Raw genomic sequence first — 21,299 nt, 5'->3', positions numbered from 1 at the left:
TGGCGGCTACAGGTTCATCACACCTCCCCCTATACGAGGGCGCGAGGGGGTAGCACATTCCTGTGTTCCCCCGTGCGTCCTTCTGCACCCTCCCCTTGCCGGGATAACCCGTCAGCGTTACCGTGGTCACGGCCTCTTCTGTGGCGAATGGAGAAGTGGTACTGCTGGAGAGCGAGGCTCCAGCGTAGCAACCTGCCATTCGACCCAGAGACCGTGTGTAACCAGCTGAGGGGGTTGTGGTCCGTCTCCACGGTGAAATGGCTCCCGTACAAGTAGGGCTGCAGACGCTGCAGGGCCCATACAATTGCCAGGCATTCTTTTTCCACCGTGGAGTAAGCCACCTCCCGGGGCAGTAGCTTCCTGCTCAGGTACAAGACAGGATGTTCCTGGCCTGTCGTGTTGACCTGACTTAGCACAGCACCGAGGCCAAAGTCACTGGCGTCGGTCTGTACCACAAACGGCCGGTCGAAGTCGGCAGCTTGCAGTACAGGGGAGCTACTTAGGGCGGCCTTGAGTGCCCCGAAAGCTGTCTCGCAGGCGACTGTCCAGTCGACTGCGACGGGCAGCTTCTTCTTGGTGAGGTCCGTCAGGGGCTTGGCCAGGGTGCTATAGTGTGGGACGAACCTCCTATAGTACCCGGCGGTCCCCAAGAAGGACATCACCTGCTTTTTGGTCCTAGGAGTGGGCCAGGATGCGATGGCATCCTCTTTCCCCGGTTCTGGCTTCAGAACCCCCCCGCCTACCCGGTGACCCAGGTAGAGGACCTCACTCATGCCCAGCTGGCACTTTTCCGGCTTGATGGTCAAGCCTGCCCGGTGGATCCGACCGAGCACCTGCCGCAGGTGCTCTAGGTGATCCTCCCAAGTGGGACTGAAGACTGCAATATCGTCCAAGTACGCAGCCGCGTACCCTTCAAGTCCCTCAAGCAGCGTATTGACCATCCGCTGAAAAGTGGCAGGGGCATTCTTCATGCCGAATGGCATCACTGTGGACTCGTACAGTCCAAAAGGGGTGATAAAGGCAGAGCGTTCCCTTGCCGCGGGGGTCAGAGGAATCTGCCAGTACCCCCGGCTCAGATCCATGATGGTCAGGTACTTAGCCCCGGCCATCCGATCGAGCAGGTCATCGATGCGTGGTATGGGGAACGCATCGGTGGCCGTTACAGCGTTGAGCCCCCGGTAGTCCACGCAGAACCGTGTAGTTCGGTCCTTCTTTGGTACGAGGACTACAGGCGAGGCCCACGCGCTGCTGGATGCCTGGATCACCCCCAGCTTCAGCATCTCGTCTATCTCTTGGCGCATGTTTCCCTGCACCTCGAAAGAGACCCGATATGCTGAACGCCGGATCGGCGGGTGATCGCCAGTGTCCACGTCGTGGACAGCCATCTCAGTCCTTCCGGGCAGGCTGCTGAACAGCCCCCGGAAGGGGTGCAGGGTGGTCCCCAGCTGGGACCGTTGGTCCTCCGTGAGCTGGTGGCCAACCCCCACATCCTCGATGGACCCACCCGCCTTGGCTTGGGTGAGCAGATCCAGGAGGGTTTCTACCTCTCCTTCCTCGGGAAGGTTGCACACTGGGTGGGCAGTCGCTTCCCGCTCATGATGAGCCTTCATCATGTTCACGTGGAAGGCCTTCCTCCTTCCACGGGCGTGATCCAGGGTGACCAGATAGGTGACGGCATTGAGTTTCTGGTGCACGAAGTAGGGACCTTCCCAGGCTGCCTGAAGCTTGTTCTGTGGTACGGGGACCAGTACCCACACCTTTTGACCCACCTGGTAGGTCCTCTCACAAGCATTCTGGTCGTACCACCGCTTCTGGTCGGCCTGGGCCTGGGCCATATTGTCCTGCACCAGCTTTGCCAAGGCCATCATCCTGTCCCGGTGGCGCACGACATACTCGATGACCGACACCTCGGGGGTGGCCAAATCCCCTTCCCATGCTTCCTTCACCAGAGCCAGGGGGCCCCGTACCCGTCGCCCGTACAGGAGCTCAAAGGGGGAGAACCCCGTTGAGGCCTGCGGAACCTCCCGGTAAGCAAATAGGAGGTGTGGGAGGTAACGCTCCCAGTCTCTCCCGTGGGAGTCGACCAACATCTTAAGCATCTGCTTTAAGGTGCCATTGAACCGCTCACACAGGCCATTAGTCTGTGGGTGATACGGGCTGGCCACCAGATGTTGCACCTGCATTTGCTTACAGAGGGACTCCATCAGCCGCGACATGAACTGGGTCCCTCGGTCGGTGAGCATTTCTTGGGGGAAACCCACTCTGGAGAAGATCTCCAGTAAGGCGGTAGCCACCTTGTCGGCCCGAATGGACGACAAAGCTACCGCTTCCGGGTACCGGGTGGCATAGTCCACTACCGTGAGTATGAAGCATTTCCCGGAGTGGCTGGGAGTGGACAGAGGTCCAATAAGATCCACAGCAACCCTCGAGAAAGGCTCTTCGATGATTGGCAGAGTTACCAGTGGGGCTTTGGGGCGCGGCCCCGCCTTCCCCACCCTCTGACAGGTGTCACACGAACGGCAGTAGGCACCCACCGCGGCTCCCATCCCAGGCCAGTAGAAATGCTGAGCTATCCTGGCCTTGGTTTTAGCGATCCCTAGGTGTCCGGCCATCGGAATCTCGTGTGCGATCCGCAACAATTCCGCCCTGAACGGATAGGGTACCACTAACTGTCGGTCCCTGGGCCACGCCTCCGGTGAACCCTGCTGGACCGTTACCCGGTACAGCCGTCCCTGGTCCCAGACCACACGCTCGCAGTCTGACTCCATGGGAGGCTGTGCCGCCTGTTCCTTGAGAGCTTTCAGGCTGTCGTCTGCTTCCAACGCAGCCTGAAATTCCTGACTTGATGTGGCCAGAATCGACGAAACTGCCACATCCTCCGTCAGCCCCTCCGGGCATGTCACCTGGCCGCTGTCTGACCCGGCAGACACTTGGTCAGAAGTGGGGAAGCCGTCGGACCTCTGCAAGGCTCCTTGGGCTCCGGCGCTCCCACTCCTGGTGACAGCGGCTATGACCGCTGTGACCGTGGGTAGTGCCTGCTTCCCCTCTGTTTCTGACCAAGCCGCCCGATCAGGCAGGCTTCCTAGGCCTTTGGACATCTCAGATGTGGGGAACTCCTGCCCTGGGGTCTTACCTGGCGGCTCCTCTCTTGGGACACCCCCACCTCCCATGGCCTGTTCCTCCCCCTGCAGTGGGCCTATACTCAGCAGCCTGGATACCCCTGGGAGCCCTACACTGCCGGTAGCTGCCCCCCTCTCCATCCCTGAGCTTCCCTCTACAGAATCCTGCCCGCCCCCTCCCTCACCGGAGGACAAGAGGTCACGGCACGCCGGCTGAGCACCTCTGCGGGCATCCCCACACTCCCCACCTGCTTTCACTAACCCTGTTTGTGTTGTGTCTGTGCAGGTGTTACCCTCAGGTTTCACTCCCTCCTCCTCAGCAGGACACACACTACATACAACATGGTTGGCATTAGCAGCAGACAAATCAATACACTCTTGGGGGGCCGAACTTGGGGGTTCAGAGGGTACATACTGCGATACTAGACGCCCCAAGTCGGTCCCTAATAAAACATTTGCGGGAATATTTGGCGTTACTCCCACCTCCCGCATCCCCCTTCCGGCACCCCAGTCCAAATACACCATGGCAACGGGAAGTGCCGGCTCCACGCCTCCAACCCCGGAGACGGAAAGAGTCTTTCCTGGTACCAAGTCCTGGGGGGACACCACCTCAGGCCGTACCAGTGTTCGTTCAGCGCCCGTGTCCCGCAGTCCCATGACCGCAGAACGGCCTATGGTGACGGGTTGGATGTTGTCCAGGGACCTACCACCACCCCCTCCCACACACAAAACATTGGGCGCTCTCTGGGACTGGGATGGGGTCTTTTGGCGCTGGGGACACTCAGCCCTAAAGTGTCCTGGTTTGTTGCATAGATGACAACGTCTTACGTCTGGTCCTTGCCTGGAGAGGGCAACAGGGGGATACACCCCTTGTGTTCTAGGGGCCGGGGAAACAGGGGCATGACTGGGCTTACCCCCTCTCCAGGTGCTGCTGGCAGACTTCTTCAGCTCAGGCGCCCTGTTATTGGCATACTCGTCTGCCAGGGCGGCTGTAGCAGAAGCCCCTGTTGGTTTTCGGTCACGGAGGAACTGTCGGAGGTCCTCTGGGCAGTTCCACAAGAACTGCTCCGTGACGAACAGTTCCTGGACCTCCTGGCGGGTAGTAAGCGCTAGACCCGAGGTCCAGTGCTCTGCGGCTCTCAACAGCGCCCGCATATGATCGGTCCAGGTGTCCTTGGGGCCACGCAGCAGGCTCCGGAACTTCTGGCGGTACGACTCGGGAGTGAGGTTGTACTGCCGGATCAGGGCCCGCTTGATGCAGTCGTAGTTCTGTACCTCCCCGGCAGGTAAGTCCCCCAAGGCATCCAGGGACTTACCCCTCAAACGGGGGGTCAGGTATCTGGCCCACTGATCCCGGGCCAGATGGTGCTGAAGACAGGTCCGTTCAAATGCCACCAGAAAGGAGTCCAGGTCCCCATCCTTCTCCAGTAGAGGGAAGTCCTCAGCTCGGACTTTGGACGACTTGGTCTCCTGATGGGTTGGTTGCTCTAGCGGAAGCCCCCGCTGGGCCAGGTCCAGTTGGTGCTGGCGCTCCGCAGCTCGCTCTGCACGCTCCGCAGCCTCCCGGCGCTCTGCAGCTTCACGCTCCGCAGCCTCCCGGCGCTCTGCAGCTTCGCGCTCCTCCTCCGCTGCCTTCTCTGATGCTGCCAGGAGGGTTTTGTAGACGGCATCGCCATGAGACTGGAGACTTGCCATAGCCGCTTGTAAAAGGGCTTGTGATCTGGACAGGCTGGGCTGGGTAGGTGGTGGGCAGCCCAGTGCGGGACCGTATACTGGGGACTGGCTCCCTGAGGTGCCCGGGCTGGACTCCTCCTCGCCATGAGTAACAATGTCCTCCCCTCCTGCCACACGGACCGTAGCATTAGCCTCCTGCAGGGTCTTGCTCCTGGTGCCGTCTGCCATCTTGGTAACCGACACCGCTGCAACCCTGAGTTTGCACACACCTTGTTATACTTTTAGCCTGACCGTCTAACGTTGGGCTGACCTTAAGACTCCAGCAGTGGAAGTTACCACTGGCAGTCTTTAGTGCCTGGGAGTAGGGGTCCCACAACACTATTATTCTGCAATCCCACCGCTGCCACCAATGTGATGAAAGCCGGCCGGTGGGTGCAGCTCTCTGGCGCCCCCTTACCTCTCAGGTCAGTCAAGGTACTGCACCTAGAGAAAGTAGTGCCAGGTAGCTGCAACCAGCGCAGGGAACACGGTAGTGTGTTATCCCTTCAACGTCACTAAACCGTAACGTCACTACACAGCACAACTCGCTAGCGCCCTCTTAGCCTCAGGTCAGTCAAGGAACTGCACCTAGGATAAGCGGTCGCCAGGGAGACTGTCCTGTAACCTACTGGGTATCGGGGCCCTCTGTAGTGAGGGCGGTATATATATCTTCCTTGGCCGCGCCAGGAATATATATATCTGAACCTCCGACCGTCACTACCAGCCTTCCCCAATCCCCAGTTGGTATGCTGCCACCAGTCCCTATTTTAGATATACGCCCAGTCCGTGAATGGGCCTATATCGGGTCAGGAACCAACCCTGGGTAGCGTTTTGGCTTGAGCCGAGCTCACACGGACGTGCGTTCGTTATGCAGAATAAAAGGCAGGCCCACAATTACTTGAGGTAATTGATTATAATAATACACTAGATACACGATATACAACTAAATATACACAGGTATAAGGTCAGGCTAAACTATACAACAATGGAATACAACACACAGAATCGCCACAGCATATCAGTTACCGGTTTCTTGATTTTCTTGTGACGCAGGGAGAGGATTCTGCGATCGCAGGCACGGTTCTTTGTTACAGGCTGAGGCCTACCACCGCATGGTCAAACTGCTCCTCCCCTTGGTGGCCTCAGCTGGTGCTCAGATGTTCAGCACACCACTCTTGGGTCAAGACTGACTTGTCTCTTGTCTGTCCTGCTATCTTACCTGCCCCGTCCCGCCCACTGCTGGTGAGGTCAGCTGGCTCAGTCTCCACCCTCAGGTCTAACTTCGATCAGAAGCCCAAATTCTATGGAACCCAATAACTTCTTCTGGGATGGTCTCATGATACCCCCAGGGGTTCCCATGGATTCGGGCCGCCGTAACCGACCTTTTGATATCAATTATGATACCATACGGTCCTCAGGAATGGCTCCGCGCTATATCTTGGCTTCCAGAGCACGTACAAACGTCTACCGCGGAGGCTTGTGTGCGCAATGGCTCCGGGACGCCGTGATATTTTTTTATTGGCCCATCCCACGCAACATGCGTGTACTATTCATGTTTCTATATCTTATGCCTCCATGCTTGTGACAGACAAAGAAACTAGTCCTATGGGACAAATGGTCAGGTACAGATAGACGAAGCACCCCCCCCCCCTGCTGGCTGTGTTTCCTCTCGAAGTCTTTGAAGCTCCTAGCATTCAAGTGTTAAGTAGGCTTCTTATCTTACAGGAGCCTGGATGGGGGGAAACTATCTAGTTGACGTTTTAACAGAAGGTCCCAAGGGTGGGGGCTGCTGAAGTGTGGCCATCCCTGGATATGATTTATCATTACCAAGATGGCGGCTACAGGTTCATCACAGTGGTATAGAGGTATGATGAGTGTGGTATAGAGGTGTGATGAGTGTGGTATAGAGGTGTGATGAGTGTGGTATAGAGGTGTGATGAGTGTGGTATAGAGGTATGATGAGTGTGGTATAGAGTTGTGATGAGTGTGGTATAGAGGTATGATGAGTGTGGTATAGAGTTGTGATGAGTGTGGTATAGAGTTGTGATGAGTGTGGTATAGAGGTGTGATAAGTGTGGTATAGAGGTATGATGAGTGTGGTATAGAGGTATGATGAGTGTGGTATAGAGGTGTGATGAGTGTGGTATAGAGGTGTGATGAGTGTGGTATAGAGGTATGATGAGTGTGGTATAGAGTTGTGATGAGTGTGGTATAGAGGTATGATGAGTGTGGTATAGAGTTGTGATGAGTGTGGTATAGAGGTATGATGAGTGTGGTATAGAGTTGTGATGAGTGTGGTATAGAGGTGTGATCAGTGTGGTATAGAGGTGTGATGAGTGTGGTATAGAGGTGTGATGAGTGTGGTATAGAGGTGTGATGAGTGTGGTATAGAGGTGTGATGAGTGTGGTATAGAGGTATGATGAGTGTGGTATAGAGTTGTGATGAGTGTGGTATAGAGGTGTGATGAGTGTGGTATAGAGGTGTGATGAGTGTGGTATAGAGGTGTGATGAGTGTGGTATAGAGGTATGATGAGTGTGGTATAGAGTTGTGATGAGTGTGGTATAGAGTTGTGATGAGTGTGGTATAGAGTTGTGATGAGTGTGGTATAGAGGTGTGATGAGTGTGGTATAGAGGTATGATGAGTGTGGTATAGAGGTATGATGAGTGTGGTATAGAGGTGTGATGAGTGTGGTATAGAGGTGTGATGAGTGTGGTATAGAGGTATGATGAGTGTGGTATAGAGGTGTGATGAGTGTGGTATAGAGGTGTGATGAGTGTGGTATAGAGTTGTGATGAGTGTGGTATAGAGGTATGATGAGTGTGGTATAGAGTTGTGATGAGTGTGGTATAGAGTTGTGATGAGTGTGGTATAGAGTTGTGATGAGTGTGGTATAGAGGTGTGATGAGTGTGGTATAGAGGTATGATGAGTGTGGTATAGAGGTGTGATGAGTGTGGTATAGAGGTATGATGAGTGTGGTATAGAGGTGTGGTATAGAGGTGTGATGAGTGTGTATAGAGGTGTGATGAGTGTGGTATAGAGGTGTGATGAGTGTGGTATAGAGGTATGATGAGTGTGGTATAGAGGTGTGGTATAGAGGTATGATGAGTGTGGTATAGAGGTATGATGAGTGTGGTATAGAGTTGTGATGAGTGTGGTATAGAGGTATGATGAGTGTGGTATAGAGTTGTGATGAGTGTGGTATAGAGGTATGATGAGTGTGGTATAGAGGTGTGATGAGTGTGGTATAGAGGTGTGATGAGTGTGGTATAGAGGTGTGATGAGTGTGGTATAGAGTTGTGATGAGTGTGGTATAGAGGTATGATGAGTGTGGTATAGAGGTGTGATGAGTGTGGTATAGAGGTGTGATGAGTGTGGTATAGAGGTGTGATGAGTGTGGTATAGAGGTGTGATGAGTGTGGTATAGAGGTGTGATGAGTTTAGTACAGAAGTGTGATGAGGACAGCATTGAAGTATGATATGCATAGTATAGAAGTAATGTATAATGAGCAGAGTGTAGAAGTATGAGAACATAGTATAGCGATAAGATGAGCATAGTATAGAAGCACCACATGATGAGTACAGTATGAAGCTATGAATGACACATAGTAGAAGTTTGATAAGCATAGTGTACAGATAAGATGAGCTGAGCACAGTATATGGAGTATAGTATAGAATGTCCTATATGGAAAAGATATAAAACATTATAACCATAATCCAATGAGACAATTTCCAGACATCAGATGTCCGCTCTGCAGATGACTTCTCTCTCTAGGCCTCTCAGCTTGGGAGATCCGGAGTGATTGCTTTATCTGAGCGCTTATAGATTTGCCGCTGGATGAGAGGATGTAGAATAGCTGCACAATGGCATTTTTTGGATTTGGAGAGTATTTCTCTGCAGATTGAGCCTCAAACATTGCGGAGCAGAAACTTCCTTGGCGTTTGCTCTCCATGTGCGCTCACTTCTCGGCTCTTCTGTAGGTTCCTCTCTTCACTTCCATCTGTAGCAGTTGCTCTTGCTGTAGAGTTATTTTGTTTCATCATGTTTGCAGATATAGCCAGTGCCAGCTTGGCGCCTGCCATCTATGCTGGCAACACACTGACTTATGAACTGCCAAATGGTGTTGTGTTTTATTACTGCATCGGGACCTGGTGGCTGCAATATGGGGCTCGCAGGGGGTCATTTGTAAAAATTGGAATAAATGTGTTTCATATTTACAGTTTTCTGTCAGAACTGATGTATTACACAAGAAGATTCAGAGCAATATATATATATATATATATATATATATATATATATATATATATATATATTATTTATATATATTACTTTTCTGTCAATATGAGAGAGATCTCTGGAATTTGCACCAGTTTTTAACTGAGAACCGATCTTTTAAAGATTCCCTGAAAAGTTTCCCTGAATTTTCACCACTGCTGCTTACACCACTATTTTCGGTTTATATCGTTATATTGATTCATTTCTGCTGTTTTTAATATTAAATCTTAATTTTTTTTTTTCAGTCGCACCCACAATCCTTGAAATAACACCTTCTGGGGTTTCCCTTGGAAAAACAGGACTCATCAGATGTGAAACAGCGTCCGTCCCTACTCCATCATTTGAGTGGTATAAAGGAGATAAGAAGTAAGAGTTTTTATACTATGTCTCCACTCGTGATCTGTGATTGGCTTAAAGGGATTGTTCAAGGTTAGATAAATGTAAATATTTAATCCACACGGCACCACCACTTCCAGCAGGTTGTGTCCGGTATTACAGGTCTTTTGGTGTGATTATGGTCAGGCTGCAGTACCATACACAACCTATGGGCAGGTGTGGTGCTGACCAGAACAGTCATCTTTTATTATTCCTGGACAACCCCTTTAATAATAGGAACTCTATGCCGGAGTTGGGTTTACTAAAACTTTTCAAAGTTTCCATAATATTTAACCCTTCTGATCTCTAAACTAATATCACCAAATAATTCATGCTGGTTAAAGTCTGTAATGAGTATAAGTATACTGAGTTATATAGAAAACTAGAATCGTAGTCTGTACAGCAGAGAGCGAATAGTAATGATGGGGAGAGGAGGCTGCACTGCAGGAGCTCAGCTAAGCCTCTGGAGGCGCTTCTCTTCACAAACTGGTTGACTGTCCAAAACAGCAGAATAGTGAGTGCAGCTCTGTAGTATAATACAGAATGTATCTCAGGATTAGTGATGAGCGAGCATGCTCGCTACTGCTCGGTGCTCGCCCGAGCATCTCACTGCTCGAGATGCTCGGCGGGAGCTCGGGTCCCCTCCCTGCATGTTTGTCACTCTTTAGAGAGCCAATGAACATGCAGGGATTGCCTGCCAGTCACTGTAATGCCGTAGCCATGTTGGTTGTGGCATTACAGTGATTGGCTGGCCGCACAGCGTCATCAGGTCTATATCAGACCTAGCACCGCCATGCTCGTCACAGTCACTCCGGATCAGACAGTGTAGGGAGAGCTGCTGCTGCGTCAGGGAGAGATTTGCTTGTGTATTAGGTAGTGTAGGGAGAAAAACCGTACATTACACATATCCATCTTAACAAACAGTCCTTCTGAGGACTAATCCATCTGCAGAGATATCAGGCAGGCAGTGTATATAGGCAGGCGGGCAGGGTATATAGCAGACTGCAGTGCATATAGCACAAGAGGCTCCATTCCAATTCTGCCTTCTGCTGCTGTTAGATATTTCTATACAAAGGCCCAGGTCTCAGGGGCCAGGAATACTTTTTCTTTGGATCTTAATCCTCATTACTTGCTTAAAAAGCAATCCAGAGAACACCGTTTCTCTGCTCCATTTGCTTGTTGGCGCTGCAGAATACAGCCAGGTCCTTTCCATATTAGAGCGCTAGAAATCCAGCTATTGAAAACTGTGTTTTCTCCGTCTCACGATCACATATAAGTTTGCGCCAAACTCAGTCATTTGTAGTGAGCGTGGAAGATACTGTCCTCCATTTAAAATGGGCAAGGCACGTGGCAAGGGACGGGGAACTGGACGTGATGGTAATGGTGCATGCAGAGGCCGAGGAGAAGGCCGTGGGCAAGCCGAAATTGTGCCACAACAAACACCCACATCTTCTCGCTTGACCTTCCTGTCCCAATTTCTAGGGGACCGTAGCACACCACTATTGAACCCAGAGTAGTGTCAAAAGGTTGTTGGTTGGATAGCGAATAATGCTTCCAGTCACTTAGCCACCACCACCACCACCCTGTCTTCCACACGGTCAAGTCTCAATAGCCGTGAGTCTGGACCGCATATTCCTCACCCTGATCCTCCTTCCTCCCACTATGCCGAGTGCCCAGAGGCAGCTGATCCCACACTTGGACACTCTGAAGAGCTGTTCACTTTTCCATTTATAGATTCGGGCATCTCGCCTGGTCCACTTGAAGCGGGGCAAGAGGAGATCGCGTGTAGCGATGCCCAAATATTTGAGCAGCCACAGCCACACGAAGGTGACGGTGGGAAAGTGTCACAAGAGGTGGACGATGATGAGACTCAATTGCCAGAAGGTCAGGAGGAGGACCAGGGTGTGGAAGTGGAAGACGAGGTGGTGGATGATATAGTAACTGACCCAACCTGGCTGGAGGACATGCAGAGCGAGGACAGCAGCACACAGGTGGAGGGAGGCAGAGCACCCCAACAGGCAGGAAGAAGCAGTGTGGTGGCCGCAGACAGAAGACGGGCAACCATTCCCCGTAACACCAACACGAAGGAAGTTGCCAGTACAACTGTTAGGTCTTCCCGAGTCTGGTTGTTTTTTAAAGACTCTTCCGATAACCCCAAAAAGGCCATTTGCACCACCTGCCAGGCCAGCATCAGCAGGGGTGGCAAAACGACCAGCCTGACCACCACCAGCATGATCAGGCACATGGCAGCAAAGCACCCGACTTTGTGGGTCGAACCCCAGGGTCCAGGAACAGTGTCTGCGGGTGGCACCATTGCTTCTTCTGCTGTTGTGCATGCAAGCCAATCCCCTGTCCATGGTGCATGCGAAGATGCCTCCTGCCCTGCACCTGTCGTTGTACACTCTCAAGTAGCAGCATCAGGAAGCACGTCCATGTCCTTGTCCCAGCGCAGCGTTCAGTTGTCCATACCCCAGTCCTCGGAACGCAAGCACAAATATGCAGCCAATGCCCCACAGGCCACACTACTAAATTCTCACATTTCACGACTGCTTGCGCTCGAAATGTTGCCTTTTAGGCTCGTGGAGACAAAGCATTCCGCAACCTGATTGCGGCGGCCATTCCTCGGTACTCAGTCCCCAGCCGCCACTATTTCTCCCGGTGTGCCGTCCCCGCATTACACAAGCACTTGTCCCAAAACATTAGCCGTGATCTCAACAACGCAGTTACCGGTAAAGTCCACGTAACCATGCACACTTGGACAAGTGCTTGTGGGCAGGGATGGTACATCTCGCTGACGGCACACTGGGTTAACATAGTGGAAGCCGGGACCCAGTCGGATCTTGGGACGGAACACGTCCTCCCGACTCCAAGGATTGCGGGCCCTAGGTCAATCAGGGTTGCCCCCACGGTCTACAGCTCCTGCACCTCATCCTCCTCAGCCTCCTCCTCCTCTTCAGCCTCCATCTCCGAAATGACCACATCAGTGCTGGAAGCACTGCAGCACTGCATCGGCCAAGCGGCAACAGGCTGTGCTGACGCTAATATGCTTAGGTGAAAAACCGCACAATGCTGAAGAGCTGTGGACAGCTCTGAAAGAGCAGGCAGATCTGTGGCTCACACCGCTGAACCTACAGCCAGGCATGGTCGTGTGTGATAATGGCCAGAACCTGGTGGTGGCTCTGAGGCGAGGCGAGCTCACACACGTACCATGACTGGCCCATGTGCTTAAGCTTGTGGTTCAGCGGTTTCTCAAATCCTACCCGAAGCTGTCAGATCTGCTTGTTAAAGTATGCCGCCTGTGTGCCCATTTTAGAAAGTCAGCTACAGCTTCCGCCGCCCTTGCCGTGTTTCAGCAGCGTTTGCAGCTTCCTGCTCACAGACTGGTGTATGATGTACCCACACGTTGGAACTCTACACTGCAGATGTTGGGAAGGATTTGTGAGCAGAAGAGAGCAGTTGTTGAGTACTAGCATCAACAAGGCCGTCGGTATTCAGTTCAGACTCCACACATAAGACCACAGGAGTGGACATGGTTGTCAGACATATGTACCATCCTCCGAAACTTTGAGGACTCCACCAAGATGGTGAGCGGCGATGATGCCATAATTAGCGTCACCCCCCGCTTCTCTGTCTTCTGAAACGCTCTCTGCTCACAATCAAAGAGGATGCATTGCAGGCGGAGCACGATGAGATGGAGCAAGGAACCATACAGGGTGATTACACACAGCCAAGCTTCATCTCATCCCAACGTGGATTGGGTGACAATGAGGAAGAGGAGGAGGAGGAAGGACAGGAGCTAGTTTCATGCACTATAAACAGTACTACCTGCACAGCTGTCATACCGTCTGTTCAGCGTGGATGGCCAGAGGACAGAGAGAAGGAGGAGGAGAGCATGGTCAGTCATCCTCTCCTCTAACATGGAAGTCTTGCCTGTTAGTAGTCTGGCACGCATGGCTGAGTTTATGTTACGCTGCCTTTCCCATGACTCTCGCGTTCTCAAAATTTTGGGTGACAGTCATTACTGGTTGGTGACACTTCTAGACCCGCGCTACAAGGAGAACTTTATATCTCTTATTCCTGAGGCGGACAGGTCTACAAAAATGGGGCAGTACCAGAAGGCCCTTGTAGCGTCGGCGTCTCTGCCTCCTGCGTCTCTGCCTCTCTTAAAGGGGCCGCGCGCGCCGTCCTAAGGAGTCCCCGGCCAATGGCCGGAGGACCTCACCATATATAAGGCACCTCCTCCAAAATGGAGGTGCCCGAGCAATGTTGTTGCAAAGCCTTTCAACTCTGCTTCAGCCCTCAGGTCCCGTTACCAGTTACCTGCCAGTCACCTGCCAGTCACCTGTCAGATTCCTGCCTGTTACTTATCTATCTGCGGTCCGACAGTCTGCTTACCAGCCCTTATGGATCAGTCTGCCCGCTCACCTGGGAGCGCTCACCTACTACCTGTCTGCTAGCCTACCTGGAGGCTCCACCGTCACGTGCTGTGACCACCTGCCTGTCCAGAGACTCTTGCCCGCTCACCTGCTACCTGCCCGCTAGCCTACCTGGAGGCTCTGCTGTCATGTGCCGTGACCACCTGCCTGTCCAGAGACTCTTGCCCGCTCACCTGCTACCTGCCCGCTAGCCTACCTGGAGGCTCTGCCGTCACTTGATGTGACCTCCTGCCCTTCTACCCAGAGACTGTCCCCGTCACTTGCTGTGACCTCCTGCCCCTCTACCCACAGACTGTCCCCGTCACCTGCCGTGTCCTCCTGCCCTTCTACCCAGAGACTGTCCCCGTCACTAGTCGTGACTACCTGCCCGCCTTCCCTGGGAGCCACCCTCTTCCTTACAAGGACTGCCCCCTTGTATAGTTGCTCAGAGGTTCCACCTCCCAGACCCGTTACAGCCCTTGTTGCAGAACTATTAAAAAAATTCCCATCTGAAAACGCTGGCGGCAGAGGGCACACTTCGTTGGACAACCAAGGAGTGCAGGCGAGAGAGACACAACTTCAATCCAGCAGAGGCAGGGGAACGCTGTCAAAGTTCTGGGAGAGTTTTCTCAGACCCTCCCATCGCACAGGCCCTGAGGCGCGGGGTACTCTCACAAGGAGTGCAAAGTTTGGGAAGATGCTGAGGCAGTACCTTGCCGACCGTACCAATGTCCTCCGTGATTCCGCTGTGCCTTATAATTATTGGGTATCCAAGCTGGATACGTGGAATGAACTGGCTCTCTGTGCCTTGGAGGTCCTGGCCTGTCCTGCCGCTAGTGTTTTATCAGAGCGGGTTTTTAGTGCTGCTGGTGGAATTATAACTGATAATCGTATCCGCCTGTCAACTGAAAATGCTGACAGGCTGACTCTTATAAAAATGAACAAGGGCTGGATTGGGCCAGACTTCTCAACACCACTGAATGATAGCAGCGTAACATAAACTCCAATCCAGTGTCTTTTCTTAGGAGGTGTATTCCCATGCACCTTTTCACACCCACACATGGGTATACGCTTCCTGATTTTGTCTATTTGCTCTTGTCCTCCTCCTTCTCCTCATCCTCCACCACCATATCACCAGGGTGACTGTGGTCCGTGATGCAACACCCACATAATTTTTTTAAAGGGTGTTTATGATGCCCATAAAAAAAATTTTTTATACAGTATGTTCATGTATACTCCCCAGTGGTAAATGTTTGTCAGCCCATACACTTAGTGCAAGGGCATTACAAGTATAGGAGGCCCGCTCCTTTCTAATGGGAACATTTTTTATGAGGCCCTCCTCCACGTCTCTTCCAAGGGGCATTGAAGTGCCTCCAAATTTTTGGCAGCCCTTGCATTCACTGCATAATCCAACACTATGGGAGACTCTCTCCTTTCTAATGGGAATTTGTTGTTACTGTGGCCCTGCTCTATGTGTCTTTAAATTCTTAGTGGGGTTTTTCCTAAAATTGGTCAGCCGTTGGACTCACTGCATACCCTATAACTGTATAGCAGACCCTCTCCTTTCTAATAGGAACATGTCGTACCTTGTTACTGTGGCCCTGCTCTGTGTGTCTTTAAATTCTTAATGGGGTTTTTCCAAAATTTTGGCAGCCCTTACAGTCACAGCATGGGCATTACCACTATAGGAGACCCGCTCCTTTATAATGGGAACATTTTTTTTACTGAGACCCTCCTCTATGTCTCTTCAAAGGGGTATTGGGTTCCGTCCTAATCTTTGACAGCCCTTGCAGTCACTGGATACGCAATAACAGTATAGGAGACCCACTTGTTAATAATGGGAACAACAAAGCATAGCCGGCTGATGGCTCGCTAACAGTAGCTAGGGCCGACAGCTGGCCTTTTAAGAATAGTAAGGGCTGTCTGATGGCCCTATAAAAATAGGATTTATGACTTTCAGAGTCCCTCCATCATAAATAAAACAGGATGTGTCTGATGATGTGTCACACACCACATTGCCAGATAAGGTTGAAAATGTTAAAATGACATTTCCCGGTGAATGCATTTGTCTTAAAAAATAACGCAAAAAAAACAAAACAATAGGATCTTTCTTTAGTGTAAAAAACAGCATCACCAATTTAACCTCATTGTAATCACATTGTTCAGCTCCTGCCCCGCCTCCTCCATCTCCGAAATGACCACATCAGTCACAAGCTGACAGCACTGCAGCACTGCCTTGGCCAAGCGGCAACAGGCTGTGCTGAAGATAACATGCTTAATGCTTAATTGACAAACCGCCCAGTGCTGCAGAGTTGTTGAAAGCTGTAACACAGCAGACTGATATGTGGCCCTCACCGCTGAACATACAGCCAGACATGGTCGTGTGTGACAATGGGCGGAACCTGGTGACGGAGAAATGACAGCTGGGGTAGATATGGTTTCCCTCTATGCCAGTCCTTTCACCGACCTAAATACAACTCTCAGCAAAAAAAGCTGTGGACTGGCTCTGTACCGTCCCTGGCCACATTCACCTGTCCACGTGTTTGTGGTTAGGCGGTCCTTCCCAGTAAGTGCACTGGGGAGGGCACAGGTAATGTTGTGGGATCTGTGCTTGTGGAAGGCGGAGATGACACCAGAGAGAAACAGTGGCGGCTGGGGACTGAGTATGGACACCCGGCCGCCGCCGGCATGAGATTGTGAAAAGCTTCCGCCGCCACAAGACTAAAAGGCTACATTTCAAGTGCAAGCAGCTGTCAAAAATTTGGCAGTATAGTATTGCAGCCTGTGGGTGGGTGGCTGGCTGCATACTTGCGCTTGCATTCCAAAGAATGGGGTAGGGACAACTGAACGCTGCAGTGGTCAAGGACGTGGACGGTGATTGTTGCAAGTCTACAACGACAGGTGCATGGCGGGAGGCATCTTCGCATTCGCCAAGGATCACTTATGATGGGCACACTTTTAGGCAGTGACCTGGAAGTCAGAGATGCTTCCAGAGGTCTTCCCCATGCTGTTCCCATGTCTTTTCAGCACTGTATGCATGTGTCTGATGATGTGTCACACACCACATGGCCAGATAAGGTTGTAAAATGTTAAAATGACATTTCCCAGTGCAGGGGTCTTCCCCATGCTGTTCCAATGTCATTTGAGCACTTTTCCCATCGATTTGGGCAATTTTTAGGCCCTCTGCAGACTGCCGGGGGGAGCTGCCTGAATAATGCTCGAGTTTCCCATAGACTTACATTGGGCTCGTTGCTCGGGTCGAGCACCCGAGTATTTCAATTTGCTTGACCCGAGCAATGAGCACCCGAGCATTTTAGTGCTCGCTCATCACTACTCAGGATCAGTAATGTAATGTATGTATACAGTGACTGCACCAGCAGAATAGTGAGTGCAGCTCTGGAGTATAATACAGGATGTAACTCAGGATCAGTACAGGATCAGTAATGTAATGTATGTACACAGTGACTGCACCAGTAGAATAGTGAGTGCAGCTCTGGAGTATAATACAGGATGTAACTCAGGATCAGTAATGTAATGCATGTACACAGTGACTGCACCAGCTGAATAGTGAGTGCAGCTCTGGGGTATAATACAGGATGTAACTCAGGATCAGTAATGTAATGTATGTACACAGCGACTGCATCAGCAGAATAGTGAGTGCAGCTCTGGAGTATAATAAAGGATGTAACTCAGGATTAGTGCAGGATCAGTAAAGTAATGTATGTACACAGTGACTGCACCAGCAGAATAGTGAGTGCAGCTCTGGAGTATAATACAGGATGTAACTCAGGATCAGTAATGTAATGTATGTACACAGTGACTGCACCAGCAGAATAGTGAGTGCAGCTCTGGAGTATAATACAGGATGTAACTCAGGATCAGTAATGTAATGAACGTACACAGTGACTGCACCAGCAGAATAGTGAGTGCAGCTCTGGAGGATAATACAGGATGCAACTCAGGATCAGTAATGTAATGTATGTACACAGTGACTCCACCAGCAGAATAGTGAGTGCAGCTCTGGAGTATAATACAGGATGTAACTCAGGATCAGTAATGTAATGTATGTACACAGTGACTGCACCAGCAGAATAGTGAGTGCAGCTCTGGAGTATAATACAGTAGAGGATCAGTAATGTAATGTATGTACACAGTGACTGCAGCAGTAGAATAGTGAGTGCAGCTCTGGAGTATAATACAGGATGTAACTCAGGATCAGTAATGTAATGTATGTACACAGTGACTGCAGCAGTAGAATAGTGAGTGCAGCTCTGGAGTATAATACAGGATGTAACTCAGGATCAGTAATGTAATGTATGTACACAGTGACTGCACGAGCAGAATAGTGAATGCAGCTCTGGAGTATAATACAGGATGTAACTCAGGAACAGTAATGTAATGCATGTACACAGTAACTGCACCAGCAGAATAGTGAGTGCAGCTCTGGAGTATAATACAGGATGTAACTCAGGATCAGTAATGTAATGTATGTACACAGTGACTGCATCAGCAGAATAGTGAGTGCAGCTCTGGAGTATAATACAGGATGTAACTCAGGATCAGTAATGTAATGCATGTACACAGTAACTGCACCATCAGAATAGTGAGTGCAGCTCTGGAGTATAATACAGGATGTAACTCAGGATCAGCACAGGATCAGTAATGTAATGTATGTACACAGTGACTGCATCAGCAGAATAGTGAGTGCAGCTCTGGAGTATAATAAAGGATGTAACTCAGGATTAGTGCAGGATCAGTAATGTAATGTATGTACACAGTGACTGCACCAGCAGAATAGTGAGTGCAGCTCTGGAGTATAATACAGAATGTAACTCAGGATCAGTAATGTAACGTATGCACACAGTGACTGCACCAGCAGAATAGTGAGTGCAGCTCTGGAGTATAATACAGGATGTAACTCAGGATCAGTAATGCAATGAACGTACACAGTGACTGCACCAGCAGAATAGTGAGTGCAGCTCTGGAGTATACTACAGGATGTAACTCAGGATCAGTAATGTAATGAACGTACACAGTGACTGCACCAGCAGAATAGTGAGCGCAGCTCTGGAGTATAATACAGGATGTAACTCAGGATCAGTAATGTAATGTATGTACACAGTGACTGCACCAGCAGAATAGTGAGTGCAGCTCTGGAGTATAATACAGGATGTAACTCAGGATCAGTAATGTAATGTATGTACACAGTGACTGCACCAGCAGAATAGTGAGTGCAGCTCTGGAGTATAATACAGGATGTAACTCAGGATCAGCACAGGATCAGTAATGTAATGTATGTACACAGTGACTGCATCAGCAGAATAGTGAGTGCAGCTCTGGAGTATAATAAAGGATGTAACTCAGGATTAGTGCAGGATCAGTAATGTAATGTATGTACACAGTGACTGCACCAGCAGAATAGTGAGTGCAGCTCTGGAGTATAATACAGAATGTAACTCAGGATCAGTAATGTAATGTATGTACACAGTGACTGCACCAGCAGAATAGTGAGTGCAGTTCTGGAGTATAATACAGGATGTAACTCAGGATCAGTAATGCAATGAACGTACACAGTGACTGCACCAGCAGAATAGTGAGTGCAGCTCTGGAGTATAATACAGGATGTAACTCAGGATCAGTAATGTAATGAACGTACACAGTGACTGCACCAGCAGAATAGTGAGTGCAGCTCTGGAGTATAATACAGAATGTAACTCAGGATCAGTAATGTAATGTATGCACACAGTGACTGCACCAGCAGAATAGTGAGTGCAGCTCTGGAGTATAATACAGGATGTAACTCAGGATCAGCACAGGATCAGTAATGTAATGTATGTACACAGTGACTGCATCAGCAGAATAGTGAGTGCAGCTCTGGAGTATAATACAGGATGTAACTCAGGATCAGTAATGCAATGAACGTATACAGTGACTGCACCAGCAGAATAGTGAGTGCAGCTCTGGAGTATAATACAGGATGTAACTCAGGATCAGTAATGTAATGAACGTACACAGTGACTGCACCAGCAGAATAGTGAGTGCAGCTCTGGAGTATAATACAGAATGTAACTCAGGATCAGTAATGTAATGTATGCACACAGTGACTGCACCAGCAGAATAGTGAGTGCAGCTCTGGAGTATAATACAGGATGTAACTCAGGATCAGTAATGTAATGTATGTACACAGTGGCTGCACCAGCAGAATAGTGAGCGCAGCTCTGGAGTATAATACAGGATATAACTCAGGATCAGTACAGGATCAGTAATGTAATGTATGTACACAGTGACTGCACCAGCAGAATAGTGAGTGCAGCTCTGGAGTATAATACAGGATGTAACTCAGGATCAGTACAGGATCAGTAATGTAATGTATGTACACAGTGACTGCACCAGCAGAATAGTGAGTGCAGCTCTGGAGTATAATACAGGATGTAACTCAGGATCAGTACAGGATCAGTAATGTAATGTATGTACACAGTGACTGCACCAGCAGAATAGTGAGTGCAGCTCTGGAGTATAATACAGGATGTAACTCAGGATCAGTAATGTAATGTATGTACACAGTGACTGCACCAGCAGAATAGTGAGTGCAGCTCTGGAGTATAATACAGGATGTAACTCAGGATCAGCACAGGATCAGTAATGTAATGTATGTACACAGTGACTGCATCAGCAGAATAGTGAGTGCAGCTCTGGAGTATAATAAAGGATGTAACTCAGGATTAGTGCAGGATCAGTAATGTAATGTATGTACACAGTGACTGCACCAGCAGAATAGTGAGTGCAGCTCTGGAGTATAATACAGAATGTAACTCAGGATCAGTAATGTAATGTATGCACACAGTGACTGCACCAGCAGAATAGTGAGTGCAGCTCTGGAGTATAATACAGGATGTAACTCAGGATCAGTAATGCAATGAACGTACACAGTGACTGCACCAGCAGAATAGTGAGTGCAGCTCTGGAGTATAATACAGGATGTAACTCAGGATCAGTAATGTAATGAACGTACACAGTGACTGCACCAGCAGAATAGTGAGTGCAGCTCTGGAGTATAATACAGAATGTAACTCAGGATCAGTAATGTAATGTATGCACACAGTGACTGCACCAGCAGAATAGTGAGTGCAGCTCTGGAGTATAATACAGGATGTAACTCAGGATCAGCACAGGATCAGTAATGTAATGTATGTACACAGTGACTGCATCAGCAGAATAGTGAGTGCAGCTCTGGAGTATAATACAGGATGTAACTCAGGATCAGTAATGCAATGAACGTACACAGTGACTGCACCAGCAGAATAGTGAGTGCAGCTCTGGAGTATAATACAGGATGTAACTCAGGATCAGTAATGTAATGTATGTACACAGTGACTGCACCAGCAGAATAGTGAGTGCAG

The 21,299-nt window shown here is 50.1% G+C and overlaps 1 protein-coding gene across 2 annotated transcripts in view; it reads left to right on the top strand.

Annotated features, from left to right (window-relative positions):
- Positions 1-21,299, top strand: part of NEGR1 (neuronal growth regulator 1) — an 897,440-nt gene that overhangs the window by 662,155 nt on the left and 213,986 nt on the right. For both annotated transcript variants that reach the window (XM_073643895.1, XM_073643896.1), the window contains exon 5: positions 9,355-9,475. In XM_073643895.1, the coding sequence (XP_073499996.1) occupies positions 9,355-9,475 (121 nt within the window). The remainder of the gene's footprint in view (positions 1-9,354; positions 9,476-21,299) is intronic.

Source organism: Phyllobates terribilis, unplaced genomic scaffold (genome assembly GCF_046119375.1).
Source record: "Phyllobates terribilis strain yellow unplaced genomic scaffold, ASM4611937v1 Scaffold_8__6_contigs__length_399053987, whole genome shotgun sequence".
Taxonomy (NCBI): domain Eukaryota; kingdom Metazoa; phylum Chordata; class Amphibia; order Anura; family Dendrobatidae; genus Phyllobates; species Phyllobates terribilis.
This window is presented reverse-complemented; position numbering and strand designations above follow the sequence as displayed.